We start from the raw sequence: 21629 nt of genomic DNA on the forward strand, positions 1-21629 counted from the left end.
GATGGCGACCGGTTTACTCCTCGCCTGGTATAGGCCAGCGTATTATTGTAGTGCCAACGATGGCTTAGATTCTTCCCATTCCTACCATGCCTTTGACCGAAGGACCCAACCCTAAAACATCCTGTATCGGTACAGGCGGACCTTTAGCTTCACCGTTTCCATCACCTTCCTTTTGCAGGCGTTCAACTTCGGATTGATGCCTGTTATGAGCCATCTCCAATTCACCTTGCACCACCACTCCATCTAACCACGGGTGATTCACCAGCTCCGCGGCAGTCGCTCGAGAATCTGGGTAATAGTGAAGCATGGGCATGAGGAAGCTCGATAAAAGTTCGGCATCCGAATGCTCCATCAGGTATTTCTCTTTCAGAACGCTGATCATGGGCCAGAACCGTAACCTCGAGATATGACGCAATTCTCCTCGACGGTTGAACATCTCGTGCGAGTATTTCCCACTCAACGCTAATGAACGGGGCATCTCGCCCAGCAATTCCATTATTTGAGCAACGTGGTCGTCGTCTTTATCGTATTTCACCCCTGGTTGAGGATCAAACAGGTAATCACCCGTCAACAGCTCGAAAAACTATGAAATAGGAGGGAGTTCAGCTGCGCTTCAGATTTTTTCGATCGAGGATGGGCAGCAACTTACCAGACAAGCTGCCGACCAGATATCCACGCTCTGGTTCCACCTTGTACCCAGTATAATTTCCGGACACCTATATTGACGGGTCTGAATATCGTTGGTAAAGTGGTGATCCACCCAACATGCATTACCTAGATCTGCGATCTTGACCGTTATCCGTTCCAAGCTCACTGGGTCGTACGGGAAAGGTGGTGGAAGGTGGTTAGGATCGCCTGCAACGGGCGCATCGCGGTTCGGATCATCCGGATCGTGGTGTGCCTCTTGATCTTGCAGGTTATTTATGTGAGAGGTCGCGGGTGAGGTGGTGAAGCCGGTCGTAGAGACGGAGTTGGATATCGTGGATTGTGATTGCTTAGGATCGGTTTTCGGCGGAGACAGCGATTCAGTCGACATGACAGAGGTGGATATCTTCGCATCGTCATTCCGGCTGGAATCTGGTGTTGTGGCTGGAGTGGAGATTATAGTCTGGCTTGGAGTGGCAGTGGTGGATGGATTGGTGGAAGAGGTCGCAGGTGGATTCGTAGGTTGAAGCGAGGGTGAGGGAGGTGCTGCGGACATTTGTTGAGATAATAACGAAGGTCCGGATGTCGGAGGGACGGGAGCTTTTGTCTTTTCCCATTTCAAGCCTGATTCACCCAATTTGACATTCCCAATACCATCTCCTATCGCCTCTGTGGTGGTAGCTTTCTTGACCAATGATGCCCCTGCTACACTGTTCGTTTTCGGGAAGGCATCCACCCCCGATATTTTGCTCATTCCAAATCCGTATTTATCCAGCATGGGACTGCTCGAATAACTTGAGCTTGGCGATGGCAACGGTTGAGATCCCACGATGAACAAACCATCTTTCCTTGGCGTCTGGTTGCCTAATCTACCTTGAGAAGGTGGAACACCGACCAATTTCGTTGGAACTGCCGCGGGACAGGAAGCCAACTCCGCTTGAACCACAGATTCGACATCTTCAATACAGATCAACACGTTCTCAGGCTTCAAGTCCGTGTGTATGATCCGACATTCCTGGTGAAGATAGTCTAAACCCAACAGAACTTGCTTCGCGATCTGTTTGACGATATGTTGAGGTACACCTCGATGTTGATACCTCTTGATCAGTCCCAATAGATTCTCTCCTAATACCTCAAACACCATACAGACGTGACTACCGTTGGGACCTGTATGTCGGAAATTGTCCACCAAGCCCACCACATGACAACGTCCAGCGTGTGTTTGCGAAGAATTGACTACACGTTGGAGCAATTGGATCTCATCGAGAGCGGTTTCGGTGTAATGACCATCGGATTTGACCACCTTGAGCGCGACATGCCGCTTGGTGCTAATGGGATCAAAGGGATATATCTCATTCAGCAACTGCATACGGGGAAAGGATTGGGTCGCATGCTTTATCCGTGAAGATCGGAAAGACCCGACCGAGTGTGACAGGTCATCTCGGCCAGGGTTGGGATGCGGGGACAGAGACCTCGGCTAGCCGAGTGATTGTAGATTGGCATGTCAGATGACTCACTGATCGTCTCGAGCCAGCCATACAGTCGAGAAATGTCCCCAACCCAGTTTCCGCACTATCATGTAGCGCCCATTGTTGAACTCGTCTCCTATGTTGACTGGGTGATATCCTCCCGGTCGATAATCCTCGAGATCCTCTTCATCTTCGGTGAGGACCGATGTTGTCTGTGATGCTTGAGAGGCGGAGAGTGAATTACCTGCTGAGGCCGAAGTGGAAGGTTGTGGTGCCGGCGAAGGGACGGCTAGAGGTGTAGGCGCAGTACGCTGCGAAGAAACGTCTGGATAAGCAGTCGCTCTGATGACAAGATGCATGACGAACAGATCACACGACCGGATATTGTGAGGATGGGACAGACGACGAATTCCCGCAGGCGAGATAAGCCTCGCGTGACGGATAATCAATTTCGCATCCTCGCCGTCCTTGTGCCTCATGCAAATGCGATGCATGTATGAGTAGTGGACTCACCGACTCTCCAGAGGAACCTGCTGCAGATGCAGGAGGAGCCATGTTGGAGCGGATGTATGTTTGTGTTGATGATCTATTATTAATGTTGTTGTGAGATGTTCAATCAGGGTTCAGAGTTGTACCAGCCGAGGGAAATGTTAAATGTGTCTCGAGCGTGTGATCCTGGAATACTGCTGAAAGTGCGATCCAAGCTATACGGAACGGTCGAGACAGAATTCGAATGGTCTTGATGGTTTATATGAATGCAATATGCTGTGGATGATGAGAGTTGCGAGGATGATGAACTGAATATTGTAAATGTGGATATGGATATGGAATGATCTGTCAACAAATGGTATGTATGCTTTCAATGTTGGAGTAAGTTGGTGCAAGTTAGTCGTCCAATCCGACTAGTGCCAAATTAACTAATCATCAAAATCCTAATGGTCATTACGAATCCAATGAGCACCGGCTTAAATCACTTGAATCATTTTAACCGCATCAGGTAATACCCAATTACAAAGTGGCAAATCAAATACAAATCAAACTACTACTATCCCCTCTCAAAGTCCGTGCATATGTGCATACCGCTTCACCCTGAATGCATTGCTACTCGGCCCAATGATGGCACATGCCCACTCAGGCGGGAAGATGATCTACATACGAGAAGGGAAACCTTAGGTAGGTGTAAACGAAGTATGCATTATTACTATTACTCCCCTCTTTACCGCAAGCCGCCAAAAAGCAAGGAGATGAAGCGATGTTTGTTGAGAAGTGATTTTGATTCAGCGATAGATAAGAAAACGAGGGTTCGATTAGGGGTAGTTGTACTTGATTTCAGGGTTTCACAAGCGGCTTCGTACCCTGATACGGGATCCAAGATCTTTGGATTCTCATTCGTTGATTCCTTCATCTTTATTCCTCGACCTCCACCGGGCTATCAACCAGGAACGCTAAAGGAGTATACCCGGCTGAATTGTTAATTGCCTTCGGTCCCACCTGTCATACAAGCTAGCAAGCTAGCAAGACATGCAATCATAATGCACATGCGTTCCAAGTGATGTCAGAGATTCAGCTTGGATTGGACGAGAATAGTACGGCCGATTGATTGACAGCGTCATATACGATCATAGCCAAGATCATCTGAAGATGCAAAGAGGCTACCAAACTTTATGTTTGTTGGAATCGCAGATGACCTCAGCAAGCGCGGCTCTAACAGCCGTCAACCAGTACTAGGCGTGACTACAAGTGGAACCATTTACGTTGACTGCCGAGGGACAAGGAGTAGGGAGACTAGTAGATCGGTGATTGTCGGTTTAAAAACTTTGGTTCGTTCGGAGTTCCGTTTTCCTAATCTAAACTTTGGCTGATTACAGGGACGTTGTGAGATTTATGTAACGCTGTGATTTTTGCGAGATGGAAATGGTGCCTTGTTCTTTTTCTTGCTACATTACGTTAATGTCCTAACAGAAAGCTCGAAAGTGGCGTTCGCTCGACGCTCGTATTACTGTGCGTATGCACCGAATCAGATCTTGGCTATTTCACTTAACTCTCCCACACCGTGGATCTAATTTGGACATCTGGACCGAGTAGCATTCTCAATTATACCGTCGGCAAAGTTCTACGAGCACTCGTCGCCGCATGACCGAAGATATACAAACCGAAGACGCGCCTGATTGAAGTACGAGTGAATCTTGGTGAAGGATCGATGCCGTACCGGATCTCAGGTAATAAAGTGACAGGGCCAAGTAAGCTACAAAATTAATCACTGTTCTGAAGAATTGACCGAGACTGTCGTCGGATCTTACAATTGGAAGATTTGTCGTCTGTCTGTCATGAGTAGTAAGCCATGACACAAGGACAAAACACGAAGAAGAAGAACGACGTGCAATGGTCATAGAGCGGGTCTGCAGTGTCAGGGTTACAGGGGTCATATAGTGATGTGATGATGCAATCAAGATCTCGGCTTGGCATAGGCGTACTCGACTAGCCGACTGACACGATGTGGCGCATTCATTTTCATCTTACGTGGCTTGGCGGAGATCCCTAATCACTGACAAGTAGTAAGTGATCGATCGTCTATGCTTGTGAAACAAATCCTGCGAAATGTCGATCGATTTCAAGAGGAGGGCGGTATCAACCTAAGAGCAAAATCCGTTCATTTTTCGAAATCTGAAACTGTTGAAGTGATATATCGATAGGAAGAAAAGTGGACAGTGGACAGATCATTGATTTGCAACAAAGCACAGATTGACAAACGGTCCTTTCGCAGTTTCCCCTTGATCGTCATCAACCCATAAAGGATGACTTGGTGAAGTGTAAGAAGTGCTCGTTTCACAGATGATCATTTTCGCAGCGATATGTCTTGCATGTTGTGATAATCATACACATACGTGGTACTAATCCACCACTCATCAATACATACAGTTGTACTCTCCCGGCTCACGGACGCCGAACATATCGTCTCAAGAGGATCTATATCGAAAGTGAAACCAGCCCTCGTCAAAAGGAAGGATGGGCCACGAATTCGTCAATAAGAATTACTACATAAGCTCCAAAACTGGATCGACGCCTTTCCAACGAACATGGCGACAGAGCACCCCCCTCGAGAAATTACTATGGTACCTCTACGTGGTACCCCTCACATGCCTATTGATATGCTTGGGGCTTATAATGACTGTGCCGTTCCTGTTTGTGAGAAGAACCAGACCGCGATTACCGGAATCCGAGGCTATCGATCCAGTCTACAATGCGAAAGGCCGTAATCGTACCCAGAATCAGGCAGGAAGGAAACATGAGTGGTTCGGAGAAGGTAAAGTATTCCCGATCTTCATGGTTCTCTGCCCAATAGGAAGGGGTCCAGGTACACATAGAAGAATCTGGGAGATGTTTGAGATCTTCTTGAATGTGTATACGATGACCCTCAAGCAGGGTCTTCAAGTTGGTGGATGTCTAAGTGCGGTGATCATTGGGTATATGCAGATTAGGATGGTGGTTCATGATCTGGATAACCCACTTGTACGTGACTGTTCAACTGTTCAACTCATTTGAATTTGATGATACGGATACTATATACTGTGCGATCTCACCTTTGCCGCCTTGCTGGCTCTTCACTTCTCACACCTGATAAATTGTCTTCGTTGTTTGGTTCTGACCAGAGAGTTCATGCGAAAACAGGTGGTCGACTATAGTGAACAAGCCCAAATATCAAATTCGGACCCTGCGGATCGACTTCGCTCGGATCCTGATTGTGCGTATGGCGTAGGGCTGGGGATAGCCAACTGGGCAAGCGGAAAAGAACCCCTTGGTGCGTGGCTATCTCTCGAGGCATTTCGTATATTCACACAAATAGCAAGGGAGGGGTAATCTGATGTGTTTGGCTCTACTGCACAGCCTGGTATGCGATATATCATATCTTTCTTGGTGAGTCACTCACTAGTCGTACCACCTGCCACCTGTCGGCGATTTTCGTCTCAAGACTCGTCTTCGCAGATTGACTAAATGTTGGTCATTAGTGATCCTTTGCATCTGCCTATTCGGGGATGAACTCCTCAATGTCAGATTCGGATGTTTCGCTCCTCAATGGAATCGAGCTGGAGTCGGATACACCACCATGTTGTGAGTGTGCATAAATTATATCGTGAGCTTCGCGTGGAATCCGACTGACGGCGAGCTGTCCTTTTTTGCGTGCAGTCTGGCAGTGGCCACTTTGAGCACGAGTCCTAATTGGGATTATCCCGAGTGAGTGAGGGTTTGCGTTCGCCACACCGTTATGAATCTCATTCTCCTTCCGACCGGATCGTTGCATGTTCTGTTGGTCCGCTGATGATTCTTTTGCTTTGCGAACTCAATATGATACTGCAGAACCGTGCAATTCCGATACATAATCCTAATGTTGATCTTCTTTCTCGGGCTGTACAACGTCCTCCGAACCATGATAACCACAAACGGATGTGGCGTTACTGGGTACAAGGAGACCGATTCCAGGATCGGCAGGAAACCCTTACGGTTCTGGACGCCTGAACAATGGAAATCTGAGTGGTTCCGAACGAACTTTATACCCGACACCGGAAAGGGCAGCTATGTCTGGACTGAGGGTCTACAGCATTATATAGGGGATTGGAATTTCCCGCATAGGAAAAGGACGTTGGAGTCGATCCAGCGTCAAATTGAGAGACAGCAAGAGATCGATCCGAATTACGATGATGCCAGATTACAGAAGGTGTATCAGAAGCATGAGAAGGAGATTCAGTGGCAGCGAGGAAGGATGAGCAGAGTGTGAGTCAACAAACGACATGAGGGGGTCTCCGAGCGTCCTACATCGACGAAGGCTGTTCACTCGCCCAAAAAATGATTGGTGTGTCAAGTGCTGACTGAGCCTAACGATACGACTACGACACGGTATATTTTGCTATTTGACTTGGCGTTGTAGAGCCATACATGGAGGACCGAGAAAGATGCCGCCGAACCTCAAAGCTGAAGTTGACGCGATGAAACGGATCCATGTAGGCGAAATACCGAAATACGATGATCCGAATTTGAAACTCACAGATGAGGAATTGCAAAAGATCGATGAGCAGATTACGGCTGATCTGGAGAAAGATAAAGGGTATTTCGGGATCGGTGAGTGTGGATGAAGATTGCCAATCCGCACAATCTACCCCGACCGCAAGAAGAAAACCTCTGAATAAGTTTTCAAGGGTAATTATACGGCAGTGCACAGCTAATTTTACGCTGTTGTCTTGGTCTCGTAGCTAATTGGAGACCGTCTGTAAGGGTCTATGCGTGGTGGTGGTTCGACGTCAGAAGGATATACTGTATTTTCTGCGGCGTCGGATTGTTCGCCCTTCGAATTGCCCTGTGTTGCTTGTGAGTCGAGTTGACTGAATAAAGCATCTGAATGAAGCATCATGAAGCTTTGAAGTGGTGCTTCGTCAAGTAACGGTGCTGATGGTAAATACGTGTAACTGATCGGTGGCAATTCAGCGATTTATCAGCAGGGACTTTCTACGCGTACCTGGAAGAATATACGAAAGCTCGAGATACGTGGAAAATCCACGGGGGACCAGATGAGACGCTCTGTCAGTATTACAAAGGTAGTTCTGTACCTATCTTCATCCTGCCAGGAGGAAAATCTTACACAGGCGGTGAGTTCTCACTTCCTGCGGAGCTTTCTGTTTTGACAGTACACACCGGGATCGTTAGACTTGCTAACAGTGCCGGTGTGTCTGACAGTGATTGCAATGTACGTCTGCTTCGGGATGTGGAATACGTTCCTCCTTGGAATGTGCCTTGGAGTGATCATGGTTGCTATATCCAACAATATGTGAGTGTTTTCCAGTCTTAGGCTAAGTCGATTTCGGGATTATAGCCTGATGTCGGTATTTGATGTTCGCGAGTGAGGCTGATACGATGATGTTGTCAAGGTGGTGGGGTATGCATCTTGGTCTATTGGGCCCGATCCCCCTGCCTATCACTTTGATAGGACCCCGGATGACGTCGATGAGTATGGGTCTGACTTTAGGCTTGTAAGTTGGGGTCAAAGCCTTTGTCCCATCCCAACTCTCCAGAATCGACCTTGATTTTGGCAATCTTGGAATCTTCCGGTGCACCGTGTTGATGTATTGTCATTCATGCAGCGTGGCTATAGCGACTCTCCAACAAGGGTTCTTCTACCACAATGAGTAAGTCCCCATTGAAATGTGTTGGACATATCCTGATTCGGGAAGGAAGATGCGGTCATTCATTCAGTGATGCTGATGTTCGACTGTCCTTTTCGTGTGCGCTTCCGCTATCAGCTTCGGCATTATAGCTACGAAGATCTTCTGCTACGCCTCCATCGTCGGGATGGTGCTTTCTTTGTTTCCTGTAAGTCAAGTCAATTTACCTCTTCTTCTCTTCTCCCTTCTGCATAGTATCGAAATGAGAGTGAGATTTGCCATTGACAATTACCAAAATATAGAATGAACCCCTTCGACCCGATATCATTCGAGCGCCGTTCTGGCCATGGACATCAAGGTTCGCCTTCAGACGCATGGTAAGTGATTCCTGTCACACGGACACAGTATCGGCTATCTTAGTATCAGGATCAGGTCTGGGCTGATGGTGATTGTTTGTACTGTAGGATCGAAAGAAATGGAAATATGGTTTCAGAGATAATCTCGATATGTACACTTGATCGAGGGGGTCCGCATTAAGTACCGTGTGAATCATGAGATAGAGATTGAAATCATGCCCAGGGCTACATACATACATCACTAACGACAAACGTAGAAGATCATGCATTGATGTGAATTTTGACTAACCCCTATACATATACATACAACAGGCCCATCCGGAGTTCAGGTTTGGAAGACGATTCCTAGGAGCAGATAATAGAATGGCATGTATACGAATTCAAGCAATCGATCTGCGCTCACATAGGAGCGGGATTAACTTTATTCTCTAAGCCCAACATCCCGCAAAAAGCCTCAGTCTGCGGACTCGTATACCACTGATCTGGTGATCCGCCTTCGCCGTTCGGCCCCAGTTGGTCCTGAGACGGGGATGTCGGCCAGAATTTCTGCACTCTGTCAATATCAATCGGTCCTTTCTCCCATACTAGATCAACCGATCCGTCCTCCTTGGCATTCAGGGACGGTACGAGTAAGCCTTCTTCGTCCATTCGGGCTCTCTCGTCTGAGATTAATTGTTCAAGAGCCGCTGCGGAGGGTAAGGTGGATTGGTGGATTGTTGTGGATAAGTAAGGATGTAAGGCGCGAGAAATAGCTAGCCATTCAGGATCGAATGTCAGTCGGGGAGGTTGACCTGATGGACCAGGAGAGGGGGTGTCAATTTCGAAGAACTGAGTGTAAGCGAGGGGTCAGCTACAAGACTTGTTTCTCACGGTGACGACTACCTCACGAGCTTCCGCGAGTGAGGAATATAGTCTCACCTGTATGAAGTCTTTGCCTGGACCGCATTTGTCCAATGCTAAGAACTTGGTCTGTCTGCTTGTCTCTGACCTCCCTTCTTTCTCCGCGGCTTGTACGGCTTCTTTCACCTCAGATACGGGCGCACCCACAACTCCTGTAGTTCCGGCTCCGTCCCCTTCCTGCCTGGCTTTCTCCACCAGATCGACGCTCTCATCCAGCTCCAAGTCTTCTGCTGCCTTCTGTTTCGGTATAGCTTGAAGTGCAAGATCAAGGGGTGCAGTGGGCGGATCGTCAAATTCGTCATCTTCTATCGCGATCTCATCTGGATTTCCGCTGCCGCCGTCAACCGTTTCGCCTATAGGTTGGGCTTGAAGAACGGGATTATCAAAATCGTCATCTTCTATCGTTATTTCATCCGGATTTCCCTTTTGTTGGGCATCTAGCTGTACTCGTATCGGGTTATCAAAATCGTCTTCGTCATCTATAGCTATCTCGTCAGGGTTCTGCTCCGGTCTGTCATTCTGCTTCTGGGTCGGTATCGAGGGCAATGTTTCCTGCAAACGAGGTATCGCTTTGGAGGTGGATGTTGAGTGATCGTACAATGCTGCGAATTTTACGTGGAGGTGGGCGGAGAACCAATATGAGGGTTGTATATGGTTTAGCAAGGTGAATAAGGGTGGTGAGCCAAGGCTATTATCATTGATCTGACACCCGTCAGAGAGATGGTGAGCTACTGGACTATCACCTGCGTGTCGAGCGGATGTAGTGGTGACTTAGGGAGAGAAGCAAAGATCGATGATATTCGGCTTACCTCTTGTCTGAAGAACGGCTTCCGCCGTAGTAATGCTCCTGTGTCACCGTGCCTCGCTATCGATATCGGCCAGTCATGTGAGAGGAAGATCGTATGCTCTCGATGCGATAACTACACCAGGAAGAACATCAGCTGCGACTATAGGAACAAGGGCAGAGTGCGGACTCACCTGCAGAAGCTTCATCACGTCATATTCCCGTATGTGGTACACACTTCGCAGCGTCGAATTGTTGAACGGTACTTTCTCGAAATGGCCTGCGAGGCGTAAGTGAGCTTTGGTTTAGCTGATGATGACTGAGAAGCGATGTTGAAGGAGGGTTCAGGCTGACCTTTCCTATAATCATGATCTTTGAAGATCCCACTAGCCCCTACTATCCTCAACCCATCTACGTATACACTTCCAGCTGCACCGAGGTAATAGATATTCTCAGCTAGCCAGCCACCATGATAAAGCTCCCACATGTAATTCGATGCTTCATGATTGCCTCCAATTACTAACGTCAAGACCGGGGCTTTCCGTTTACCGGAATAGTATTCATGAAACGTGCCCAACGAGTGATATTTTGGAGGGACGGCCAAGGAGGCGAAGTCATGTTTCGATCTCAATGCTTGGAAGTCACCACATAGTAGTAGCAAGTCGATTGGTTTCGAGGTATGTTGTTGGTACTGGAGGACTGTATCGTATATCGCGTTCAAGCTGCCATGCGAGCAACCTTGAACAGCGATCTGAAAGTGGTCATGAGCATTTTGGATCTTGCAGGTTCACACGTATGAGCACGGGGAGGCCAGACTCACCCGCATTATGGCTGTCGATTGGTACTGAGTGACTGGTGCTGCGAGATTTGAGACTGGATGAGCTAGTGTCCATTGCGGTCTATGGTATTATGCAAGTCTATCTGTCATTTATCCGCGCCGACATGCTCGACAACATTGATTTTCTGACGGTGTTGCGAGCCACGTGTTCTTGAAAGGCACGGTCATGTGAAATTGATTCCGTCAATGATCGAAGAGTGTCAACAAACAAGCATTTGAGCTGCACGCGATTGATTTCTTTTCTCCCTTGAAGTGCAGTCATACTGAACTCGCATTACACTATCATCGTTATCGCGTAGTAAACGAACGTCGATACGACCTCCTCGAATCGGCAACGTCAAGAGCGTTGGAACAAGATGCCTCCTGCATTGGCAGCGGATGCGAAGATACCCGTAAGGTTGAATATCTTTTTCGATGAGGACTCTGCTTTGCCGTTGACTGATCGAGTGATCGTCTATGTATACAGTGCCCAACACCACAACATCTGAAAGAGGAACTGGATGCTTTGACGTGGGCTTTAGAGCCAGAAGAAAAAGAGGATACTTGGGAGAAATTTGAAAGAGCTATTATACGGTTCTCTGCTGTAACTCGAGGTGGAGGATACAAGCATACTGAACAGTATGTAAACGGAGTCGGAAGAGGTGGTATCGGTAAAAAACTGGTCAAATGCGTGAGTAAAACCACTTCAGCGTGGAAATGATGATGAAGAGCTGATTGGACACGGTTGACATGCCCAGATGCTGTCCGATCGAGGGAGACTATCTGGAGTAACAACCGATCTTCTGCAAACTTTCGCTCCGAGGTTATCGCATCACTTCAAGCCACTCGTCAACTTATATGTGGAGCCAGTACTCACGCTACTGGGTCGACCGAACAAAGTCTTCTTGAAACGAGCGGAGAAGTGCCTTTTAACGATAATCACCCATTGTCAGCTCATCGGAATTCTACCGGAACTAAGGAGAGGGTTGAACGATAATGCCATAACGTGTAGAAGGGGTAGTTCGATAGGTATTGAGCGAGCTATGAAAGAGTGGCCTGCGGAAATATGGACGGAGAAATACTTGGTTTTACTTGAAGAGAGTGTGAGAAAGATGGCCGTTGACAAAGATCCCGAAGTGAGGCAGACTTCCAGGAGAGTTTGGAGTATGTTCATGGAATTCTGGCCAGAGCGTGTTGAAGAGTATGTGTGCGATTCTGCCTACCGATTCCAAGATCCCCGCTGACGTCTCCTGTGATAGTTTCTCTGCGCCACTCACTCCAACTGTCAGGAGGTACCTCGACCTCCCCGCTGCGGGCGCGAATGGAGCGGGACCTTCTAAACCCAAAGCCAAAGCATCCGCTCGTCCTGCTCATCCACCCGCACCCGCAGCTGCGCCATTGCCAACAAATCGGCCTGTCTCAGCTGCCTCATCAGAGTCGTCTCATCATTCAGCACCGGTGCACCCGATCGCGAGTGCTCGCCCACAGCACCATCGAGTGCACGCGTTGGCTTCTCGGCCTCTACGACCGATCCTCGATGCCCCTCCCCCTGCTGTCGACGCTGGATCATCAAGGAGACATGCCTCAAGAGTAGACCCAGAACCTCTTCCGCCCGCATCCGAATCATCCTTACCTGAAAATGCTCCCAATCAGCCGACCTTGTCCCGCTCAGCGTCTGTTTCGGTGCGCCTACAGAATGACTTCGCACCGCCATCCTTCGGACTTCACGGACGATCAGCTTCGCATAGCGTCTTACCGACCGCTTCCATGGCTGAACCAGTACGACAAAACCCTCTGTCAAAACCTTCCAGACCAGCTTTACATATCTCTCATACTGCGCCTACCGAGACTCTGGAGACTGTAGGTCCACCTCGAAGATTCGCGCCCCCAGCACGGATCGTGCGAGTCATGCCGTCCGAGGAAGAAGCCGGGGTTGAGTACGGAGATCACCCTTTCATGACGCCAAGTGGGGCGACCGTTCTCAGAGGCCCACAGCGCAATCCACATGCAGGATTAGGAAGGAAGGCTAACGCTCTTGGAGGGCAAGCGCACAGACGAGTTGTGACTGCTCCCAGCATGGTTGAGGAGGAGGGTTACTTCGTCAAGACCCCAGGAAGGAGCTTGGGCTTAGGCGGATCAGGAGCCAAACGAGACGATATCGAAGAAGACGAAGCGAAACAAAAGCTGGAAGTTCCAAAAGCATTCGCATCTCCGTTACCATCGCAGGTCATCGCCGTGGAATCGCCCTTGATGCCGACCCTTATGAGATCGTCATCTGGAGAAGTACGAGCAGAGGAGAACGAGAGCGATCTGATCGACATGAAAGCGCATATGAGTGTCTATCCCGCTTCGCCCCTCAAGACCTCGATTGAGGCGGAAGAAGAGAGGGAAGTGGTTGAAGTTGCCCGAAAGATCGAATTGCCAGACTCACCTGTCAGACAAGCGATGGATTTACCGACAGCGGAGCAAGATGAAGAAATTGTGGCAAACGAGCCAGAAGAGGAACACGCTGAAAATTACAAAGAGGACGACAGAAAGGAGCTAGTCCTAACGGCTGCAGCAGAAGAGCAAGAGATCGAGCAGCAGCAAAACCCAGCAATACCAGCGGACGAAACCGGCAACGAGGCCAAACAAGTGGTTGAAGCGGATCTCTTGAAGTCTGACCCTATCACCGCTCCCGAGGTTATTGACGCAAAGCCCACTGAAGTCGAGAGGATCAAGACCAGCTCGTCAAAGACAGCGGACGCTGCACCCTCTGCATCGGTCAGACAAGTCAAGGACCAAGCTCAAGCTGCTTCTAGGCCAGCTGAGGCACCAGCAGCACGTCCGGCAGCTACAAAACCGAAAATCGAAGGAAGAGTCGCTCGCAAACCGCCTGTACCGTCGGCACGATCAGTGACAGCTCGAGCTGTCAGCGCGCCAGTCGTAAGAAAAGCTTTCAAGCCTACCAGTCTTACGGCTCCAACAGCAGCGTCAGCAGCACGAGCTGGCCCGGCTACAACCAGACCTCCTCAAGCTACGACCGCAGTATCGAAACCCACAATCGCGACGTCCACTACTGCTAAAGCTCCTTCTGCCTCACACCCTTCTTCAAGCGTCCCAGCATCTTCGAAACCTTCTACTGCACCAGTGAACAGAGCAAGAGTTGTTTCAGCTCAGATCGTGAAGACCGAACCTAAAGCGAGTACGAAGCCGCCGATACCTCCTAATGAAGCTCGCCCGAAAGCTACAACTAGAATAGTCAGTGGTCCGAAAATATCCAAACCACCTACAGCACATGTGACTTTGCCAGCTGTCAAGAAGGACAAGGTAGTCCGAAAAGCGCCTTTACCCTCATTCAGACCAACAAGGGGTGCGGCCAGCGGGACAGCAAGCTTGAAAGCTTCCACTTCATCCGTCCTTTCATCAGGCGCAGCTGCCCCGGGACCCGCGAACACAAATGGAAGAGCGAAAGTCAAGCCTGAACATATCAAATTACCTGAATCACCTTTCAAACATCCCAGTGCTAGTGCTGGTGCTTCCGAAGTACCGCTTCCGCCTTCCCCTCACGAGCTCCCTCTGCCTCTAAGTCCCCGGCCAAGAGCACCTTCGGCGATGGGTACCACCAGCGCAACGGGATCTCCACTCAAACTTACCGGAGGTAGTAGAGCTAGAGTACATAAAGACTCGATTCTGAATCTACATGTCCCGCAACAGTCACCCATCAAGACGATGAGTCCTGCTAAACCCCTTTCGCCTCTTTTGACCACTACGACAGCACAGTCAGAAGAGATCTTACCTTCCCAACCGGTCTTCACTTCGCCACCCTCGCCCCGGCCTCCGCATACTGAACCTTTCACGGCTAAAATATCGGAAAGCAAGGCGGATACAGAAGACCCGTTCTTGAAGACGGGGATGAACATAAAAGCTACGCCAAACTCGAAATCTTCAGACGGAGGGATGAGCACGAGCACGGAATTATTGAATACTTCAACTTCATCCACTGACGCAGAGGTAGATGGAGGTATGGATGTGTCGATCAGTAGAATAACGTTTAAATCACTTTCGCCATCGAGATCGAGCTCCATCCAACTTGATCAGAGGAGTCATATAAGCAAGGTAGCTCATGGGAATCGATCGGACGTTTCGACCCCTTCATCTAAAGCTTCTGCTTTATTAGCTAAGCTTGAAGGATCGGATAAAGCGTTCAACATTGTTGGGTACGGGTACACGCCTGAAAGGAAGGCTTTGAGCGTGAAGGACGCTAATACCCCTGGAAGATTGGCGGAAGAATGGGATGTCAGTGCGTAGACTTGTGAGGGTATAAGTGGTTATTCGGCATTTTTCTACTGGATCAAATTGGATTACTCGGACATTTGAGATTATATATTGCTTTTTCCCCTTGCGCGATTAGAACGCTATATAGCTAGCTATATTTGTATATCCTATCCATTGGTATTTTATGATAATTCTCGATCTCGATGTGCATCTGTGCATCTCATCTGACCCAATGAGCTGCCAGCATGATGATTCACGCCGAGGTTCTAGGACCGCGTGGTTCGTTTTGCGATAAGAAGAAGGATGAAAGGGGTCAACGGTTATCTCCGCTGGATGCTGGATGACGCGACGGATTTGTCCGAGCGGAAAGGACCATGCGAGGGATCTGACGTGATTAGAAGCCTGCGATACTGCATATGTATATATACATGTATACTTCTCAGCGCAGACTGAATCTGGTTTGTCTCACTTAATCGTCTCTCTGGCTGATTCGAATTAGGGAAGAGGAAGAGCGCCGAAAAAGATGTCGGCAACTTCACACTCGTCTGCCAGACCTAGGCGATATCGAGATATCGAAAAGAAGACACTCGATTCTTCTGCTTCCTCTTCTGCTTCGGCATCTGAATCAGAAATCCCCTTACCTCCATCTTCATACACGCACACGCACAAGAAGAGAAATCGATGGGCTAAGAAGAACGCTTCTGGGCTCGGAAATATCTTAGCTCTCTTCGGTGTCTTATGGGTATTTACCAAGCTCGCAGGAATAGGAGGGGGATTTGAATTCCCTTTCACTAGACCTACACCTGATCCTAAACCATTACCTAAATTCGTTGAAGATGGTATCCGGCAATGCGAGATTATCAATCGACCCAAACCCCATTTCCCGCCCTCCACGAACAAACGAAAGTATAATGATCGACATGTACCTGGATCAGCTAGTATCTGGCTGAAGAACGGTACCCTCTGGACGGGTGAAGAAGGGGGCACGGAGATTCTGAAAGGGGTTGATGTTTTGTTGCAAGATGGTTTGATCAGGCGGATCGGAACTTCCAAAGATCTGGCCGAGTATATCAACGGAAACGGAAAAGACGTGGAAGAGGTACAATTGCATGGAGCTTGGGTGACGCCTGGTAAGTTCAGATCATTCACTACGCATGTGGTTCTGTTCTTATCGACTGGACGTTTAGATTGGCTGATGTCTTCGTGATGTAGGTATTGTGGATATGCATTCCCACATTGCGATTGATTCTGCTCCCTCGATCTTTGGGGCGGAGGATACGAACAGTATAAAAGGGAGTGTGCAGCCCTGGTTAAGATCGCTCGATGGGCTGAACACCCATGATCTGGCTTTTAACGGTACGATCGCTGGAGGAGTTACGACGATGTTGGTCCTTCCTGGTTCTGCGGGTGAGTTTCCGGAAATCCAAATTCCCTGAAAGGAGGGAGAGGGAGAATTCGTCGCTGATACATGGGTTCTGCTTCGAATCACAGACTCAATCGGTGGGCAGTAAGTGATTCCCTTACCTTGCAGCGTGTATCCGGCGAGAGAGCCTGACTTGCGACTTCCGACAGAGCCTTCCCCATCAAGCCCCGATGGACGTACGAGAACACTCCGCAATCCCTTCTTGTGGAACCCGCATGGAAGATCGACAATGGCACTTGGGCTAGAACTCATGCTTGGAGACATATCAAGCATGCCTGTGGTGAAAACCCAAAGAGGGTCTACGGTCAAACGCGTGAGTCGAAATCTACTCTGGAATACGCGCGTGTCTTGATTCGTACTGATGCATTAACATTCCCATCTAGGTATGGATAATGCCTATGACTTCCGAAGAGCTTACACCGAAGGAGCAACACTCAAAGAGAAACAAGATCGATGGTGTACTTCTCCCTCCACTCAAACCGAGCCCTTCCCCACTTCGCTCGAATGGGAAGTCCTCTCCGACGTCATCAGGGGGAACGTCAAAGTTAATGTCCACTGCTACGAGACGACCGATCTAAACGCCCTCGTTCGAATATCCAACGAATTCCAATTCCCCATCGCAGCGTTCCATCACGCTCACGAGACTTACCTCGTGCCCGACTTGCTGAAGCAGGCGTATGGCGAGCCTCCATCCGTCGCGATCTTCTCTACCAACGCACGATATAAGCGGGAAGCCTATCGGGGCTCGGAATTCGCTGCAAAAGCTCTCAGCGAGGAAGGCTTGAAGGTGGTCATGAAATCTGATCATCCCGTCCTTGATTCTCGATATCTCATCACGGAAGCCTCGTGGATCCACCATTATGGTGTGAACGTCTCGGAAGCGCTCAACTCGGTGACGACCAACCCTGCGCGATCGGTTGGATTGGATCACAGAGTCGGATACCTCAGAGAAGGGTACGATGCGGATCTAGTTGTTTGGGATTCATTCCCCCTGAACCTTGGGGCGACACCCAAACAGACGTACATCGATGGAATTCCGCAGATTGTCAAACCTGTAACTCATGATAAGCCCGTGGCTGCCCAAGAAGTACCGACGAAGCAGATTGATTGGGAGAAGGAGATCCAAGAAGCGCTGAATACGCGAGGTGAACCCGACCTGAGACCTGCTAAGTCGGTCAAGAATGTCATATACCAGAATGTCGGTGAATTCCATCTGCAAGCCGACGAACTCGCCATTCAACTTCAAGAAGTAGATCTCGCATCCTTTGACAATGGTAAAGGAGTGGTTGTTGTACAAGATGGGCAAATCACGTGTGCAGGATCGTGTTCCGCCACGGCTCAGGAAGCGCTGAAAGGTGGTTTCGAGTTCGAGATTGTCAATTTGCATGGAGGGGTAATGACGCCTAGCTTTATTACTGTTGGAAGTTATGTTGGGCTGTTGGAGATTAGGCAGGAGAAGGCTACTTCCGATGGGGTGAGTCGTCGTACCTTTCACCCCTAATCTTGGGTCATGATAACTTACATTTCATATATTGTCTATAGGCCGCCATGGATCCCCTAAGCGAAGAATCCGAAATCACCAACGGGTTACTAGCTCACGCTGTCGATGGCGCGCAATTCGGAGGCAAGGACGAGCTGTGAGTGAAATCTTCGCTTGCATCGCATCTCAGCACAATGGTCTTTGTTGATCCCGCTGTTCCGCTTCGTAGACTTGCATACAAATCAGGTGTTACCACAGCCGTCATCGCTCCTAAAGGCTCGTCATGGATCTCGGGTATCTCATACTCCTTCTCCCCCGAAGCGGAGCACCTCTTGTCCAAAGGTGCGATTCAGAACAAAGCCAATGCATTATGGATCAAATTGGACAACTCGAAGATCTCAACCTCGTCTAAAATCGCTATTCTCCGAAAACTCCTCTCTGGCTCGCATTCGCATCACGTCGACATGGCGGAAGGAATAAAGGAGGAGGAGGAAGAGACGGAATTAGTTTCTGCGTTCAAGAAGGTCTCGAAGGGCGAACTGAGGTTGGTGGTCAAGACTGATAAAGCCGATCATATCGCGAGTTTGATCAGAGTCAAGGAAGAGGTGGCGAAAGATGCGAAGATTACGATTCTTGGTGGACAGGAATCTTGGATTGTAAGTGGCTTCCATACAAGTCGAGCGGAAATGGACGATGCTATCATTTCTCGCTTGTTGTGATGATGCTGATTGATGATATGGATAGGTCGCCGATGAACTTGCTGCTAGTGATATCGGAGTGATCGTTGCTCCAGTCAGATCATACCCTGGTGAATGGGACACAAGGCGGATCATACCTTCGATTCCATTGAGTAATCATACTTTGCCCTCGTACCTTGCTTCTCATGGTGTGGTGAGTTCTTGTTCTTTTGCACTTCTGTACTATCATTTTGTGCAGCGAGCAGCGCGATACCAGCACAAAGCTGGAAAGCACGCCAAGTGATGGCAAATGAGGGAATGGAAATAGCTGACAATGAGATGAAATGTGATCAGACCGTGGGGTTGGGTATCCAAGAGGAATGGCAAGCTCGAAATACGCTCTACGAAGCAGCTTGGACATATGCCAACTCCCCTTCTGGGGTATTCTCCAAGCGGGATGCCCTCGATTTGGTAGGCAAGAACCTTGAGATCCTTCTTGGGCTGGACGATTCCTCTAAAACCACAGTCGGAGCAGGGGCGGGATGGGTGGCTCATCAAGGTAATCCATTTGAGTTTGGTAGTAAGGTCGTTAGTGTCAAGGGGCATGGAGAAGAGAAGTCGATAGATCTGTTCTAGTGACCAGATTGAGCTTGCCCTACCGCCTGCTCAGGAAATCATCTGGTACTTAGAAACAAGATGAGAAGGGAGCTTGAGAACGTGAGATAAGTGAAATAGAAGAAAGTCAGACAGCACGAACAAAATGTGGTAGAAAATGAAAAAGAATGCATAATTATCCAATGTTCGTCATCGTCTTCATCTGCAAGTCTCTTTAACATTCATCATTCGTTGATTCGTCGTACTGCCTACATAGCATATACAACAACATCACTCCCGCTAATCCGCAGTTTCCCCTGGCTTATTCCACTCCACTTGCTCTGTTCTACAACATGACCTGATGATCTGGTCCGATCAATATCCGACCCGTTTAGCACGTTCGACCTGACCGAGCACAGCTAACACATCCTTGATAGCCTCCGTATGCAATTTGAGGTCAACGAACCATTTCCCATTCCCGTTGCCATCATCTTCAATGCCACGCCTTTGAAAGTTGGAGGGTGGGCGGGATGTATGGCTCTCGAGAGAGGTTGAGAGGTTCTGTAAAGTGCTAGACAGTGCTTCCGAGGTGGAAGTGAGCGCTTTGCCTAGTGCTGATTCTGCCGAAGGTGGGATTGGATTATTGATTGGTCGTGGAAGTGGGTTTGGCATTGGCATTGTTTTCATAGGATGTGACTGCGGAAAAATCCGAGTTTAGCTGTCTGCTTCTTCAGGGACGGGTGTGGTGACCACACTTAAAGGTCCATCTTGATGTGAGGACGAATACTCACACTCATCGTACTAGCTTGCACATCTGTTGATTGCGATTGCGGGTGCGCATGAAGTCCTTCGTCCACACCCGCATCTGAATCTGCATCTTCCATCGTCACATCGTCTCCCTGAGCTTGTGTGCGCTGTAATTGTAATCTCTTGACACTCTGCTGAGCGTGCTTCTCGAATTCGTCACTCTCCATGACCTTCTTCCTGCCCTTCCCCTTATCCTTGTCCTTGTCTCTGACATCGGATCTCTGAAGCTCAATGTGATTACCGCCAGAAGTATCTAAGCCATATAATTCTCTCCTAGCTTTGGATCTGGGACTTTCCATCTCGGCTGGTTCCCTGCGGGATGAGGCTGAGATTGAGGCTGAAGTCGAGGGTTCACTTGTAGAGAAGATTTTCATGCCCTCTTTTTCTATAGCCGCTTCATCGATCCATCTAGAACCACAACTGACGCACATCTTCCTTGAGTCTTTCGACCCATCAGATTTCTTCGGATACCCGACGAGAGGTATACCTTTACACCCTGGATTAGGGCAATTGTCACCTAATAACGAATAGCCTTTTAAGAGTAGGTCCGAGATTGATGATGCCGCTTCGTCGGCTTGACTAGGTCCTTCCCCAACAGTGTGTTCGTCTTGGTCTTGACCGGCTGAGACTAAGACTGAGGATGAGGTTGCAACAGCAGTATCTGGGAGTCGTGAGTGACTTGATGAATGAGCTCGAGTTGAACTTGGACCACCGACCCGACCTTCTGGTCTACCGTCGCATAATGCGCAGAATTGAATGCGTTCTCGAGATTCCCGTTGAGCGGCTGCAGCTGGTTCTCGCATAAGAGGAGTAGACCGGCAGGTGTCGCAATGCAGATCAGTCAATGTCCATCCTTTCAACATGTATTCGCCGAGCTGTGTATTCAGAAGATGGTACACCACATCAGCGCGAACTCCTCTGAGGGAAGTCAGTTGGCGATGGGAATCCTGGATGACGCACGATGGCTGAGGTGGTTTCGAGTTGCGACATGACTCGAACGGGCATCTGGAAGTTGACTCTGCTGTTGTTTGGTCTGAAGCACTATAGTATATGCAGGTAGAAAGAGGTTTGATGTTGAACGATCAGAAATATCGAACCCAGGGGAAATCTCGTCTCGCACTGACCGCGTGCCGATCATGCGGTTCACGCGTGATTGTTCTGGGGGTGTACATGTCTTCGGTCCGGTTAGTGATATATATCCGGAGCATTCTCGGGCTGATCTGTTGATGTCTTCCATTTTCGTCCTGCTTGCAGCCTCCAGGAGGGCT

At 49.0% G+C, this 21629-nt stretch overlaps 6 protein-coding genes across 6 annotated transcripts; 3 read left to right on the forward strand and 3 right to left on the reverse strand.

Annotated features, from left to right (window-relative positions):
- Positions 1–64: 64 nt before the first annotated feature.
- I303_105712 (uncharacterized protein) lies at positions 65–2669 on the reverse strand (the record flags this gene model as incomplete). The annotated part of the gene is made up of 4 exons (XM_065969224.1): positions 65–583; positions 650–1973; positions 2163–2425; positions 2628–2669. 4 exons carry the CDS (start codon positions 2667–2669, stop codon positions 65–67), a joined length of 2148 nt encoding a protein of 715 aa, XP_065825296.1.
- Positions 2670–5120: 2451 nt separating this feature from the next.
- I303_105713 (uncharacterized protein) lies at positions 5121–8784 on the forward strand (the record flags this gene model as incomplete). Its single annotated transcript, XM_018409025.1, has 15 exons — positions 5121–5624; positions 5784–5913; positions 6000–6029; positions 6122–6224; positions 6300–6347; positions 6471–6884; positions 7039–7229; positions 7361–7475; positions 7593–7753; positions 7842–7932; positions 8033–8134; positions 8246–8290; positions 8405–8474; positions 8569–8643; positions 8731–8784. The coding sequence occupies 15 exons, from the start codon at positions 5121–5123 to the stop codon at positions 8782–8784; spliced, it is 2133 nt and encodes a 710-aa protein (XP_018261297.1).
- A 237-nt stretch (positions 8785–9021) lies between these two features.
- On the reverse strand, positions 9022–11132 carry I303_105714 (uncharacterized protein; the record flags this gene model as incomplete). The annotated part of the gene is made up of 6 exons (XM_018409026.1): positions 9022–9450; positions 9541–10224; positions 10332–10442; positions 10501–10586; positions 10661–11057; positions 11127–11132. The coding sequence occupies 6 exons, from the start codon at positions 11130–11132 to the stop codon at positions 9022–9024; spliced, it is 1713 nt and encodes a 570-aa protein (XP_018261298.1).
- A 368-nt stretch (positions 11133–11500) lies between these two features.
- On the forward strand, positions 11501–15413 carry I303_105715 (uncharacterized protein; the record flags this gene model as incomplete). Its single annotated transcript, XM_018409027.1, has 4 exons — positions 11501–11536; positions 11611–11814; positions 11882–12324; positions 12383–15413. 4 exons carry the CDS (start codon positions 11501–11503, stop codon positions 15411–15413), a joined length of 3714 nt encoding a protein of 1237 aa, XP_018261299.1.
- A 490-nt stretch (positions 15414–15903) lies between these two features.
- On the forward strand, positions 15904–19596 carry I303_105716 (uncharacterized protein; the record flags this gene model as incomplete). Its single annotated transcript, XM_065969225.1, has 9 exons — positions 15904–16510; positions 16593–16787; positions 16872–16887; positions 16953–17116; positions 17187–18277; positions 18346–18440; positions 18513–18939; positions 19028–19174; positions 19315–19596. The coding sequence occupies 9 exons, from the start codon at positions 15904–15906 to the stop codon at positions 19594–19596; spliced, it is 3024 nt and encodes a 1007-aa protein (XP_065825297.1).
- Positions 19597–19929: 333 nt separating this feature from the next.
- Positions 19930–21366, reverse strand: I303_105717 (uncharacterized protein; the record flags this gene model as incomplete). The annotated part of the gene is made up of 3 exons (XM_018409029.1): positions 19930–20250; positions 20346–21236; positions 21322–21366. The coding sequence occupies 3 exons, from the start codon at positions 21364–21366 to the stop codon at positions 19930–19932; spliced, it is 1257 nt and encodes a 418-aa protein (XP_018261301.1).
- Between the last annotated feature and the right edge of the window lie 263 nt (positions 21367–21629).

Source organism: Kwoniella dejecticola, chromosome 7, assembly GCF_000512565.2.
Source record: "Kwoniella dejecticola CBS 10117 chromosome 7, complete sequence".
Classification (NCBI taxonomy): Eukaryota; Fungi; Basidiomycota; class Tremellomycetes; order Tremellales; family Cryptococcaceae; genus Kwoniella; species Kwoniella dejecticola.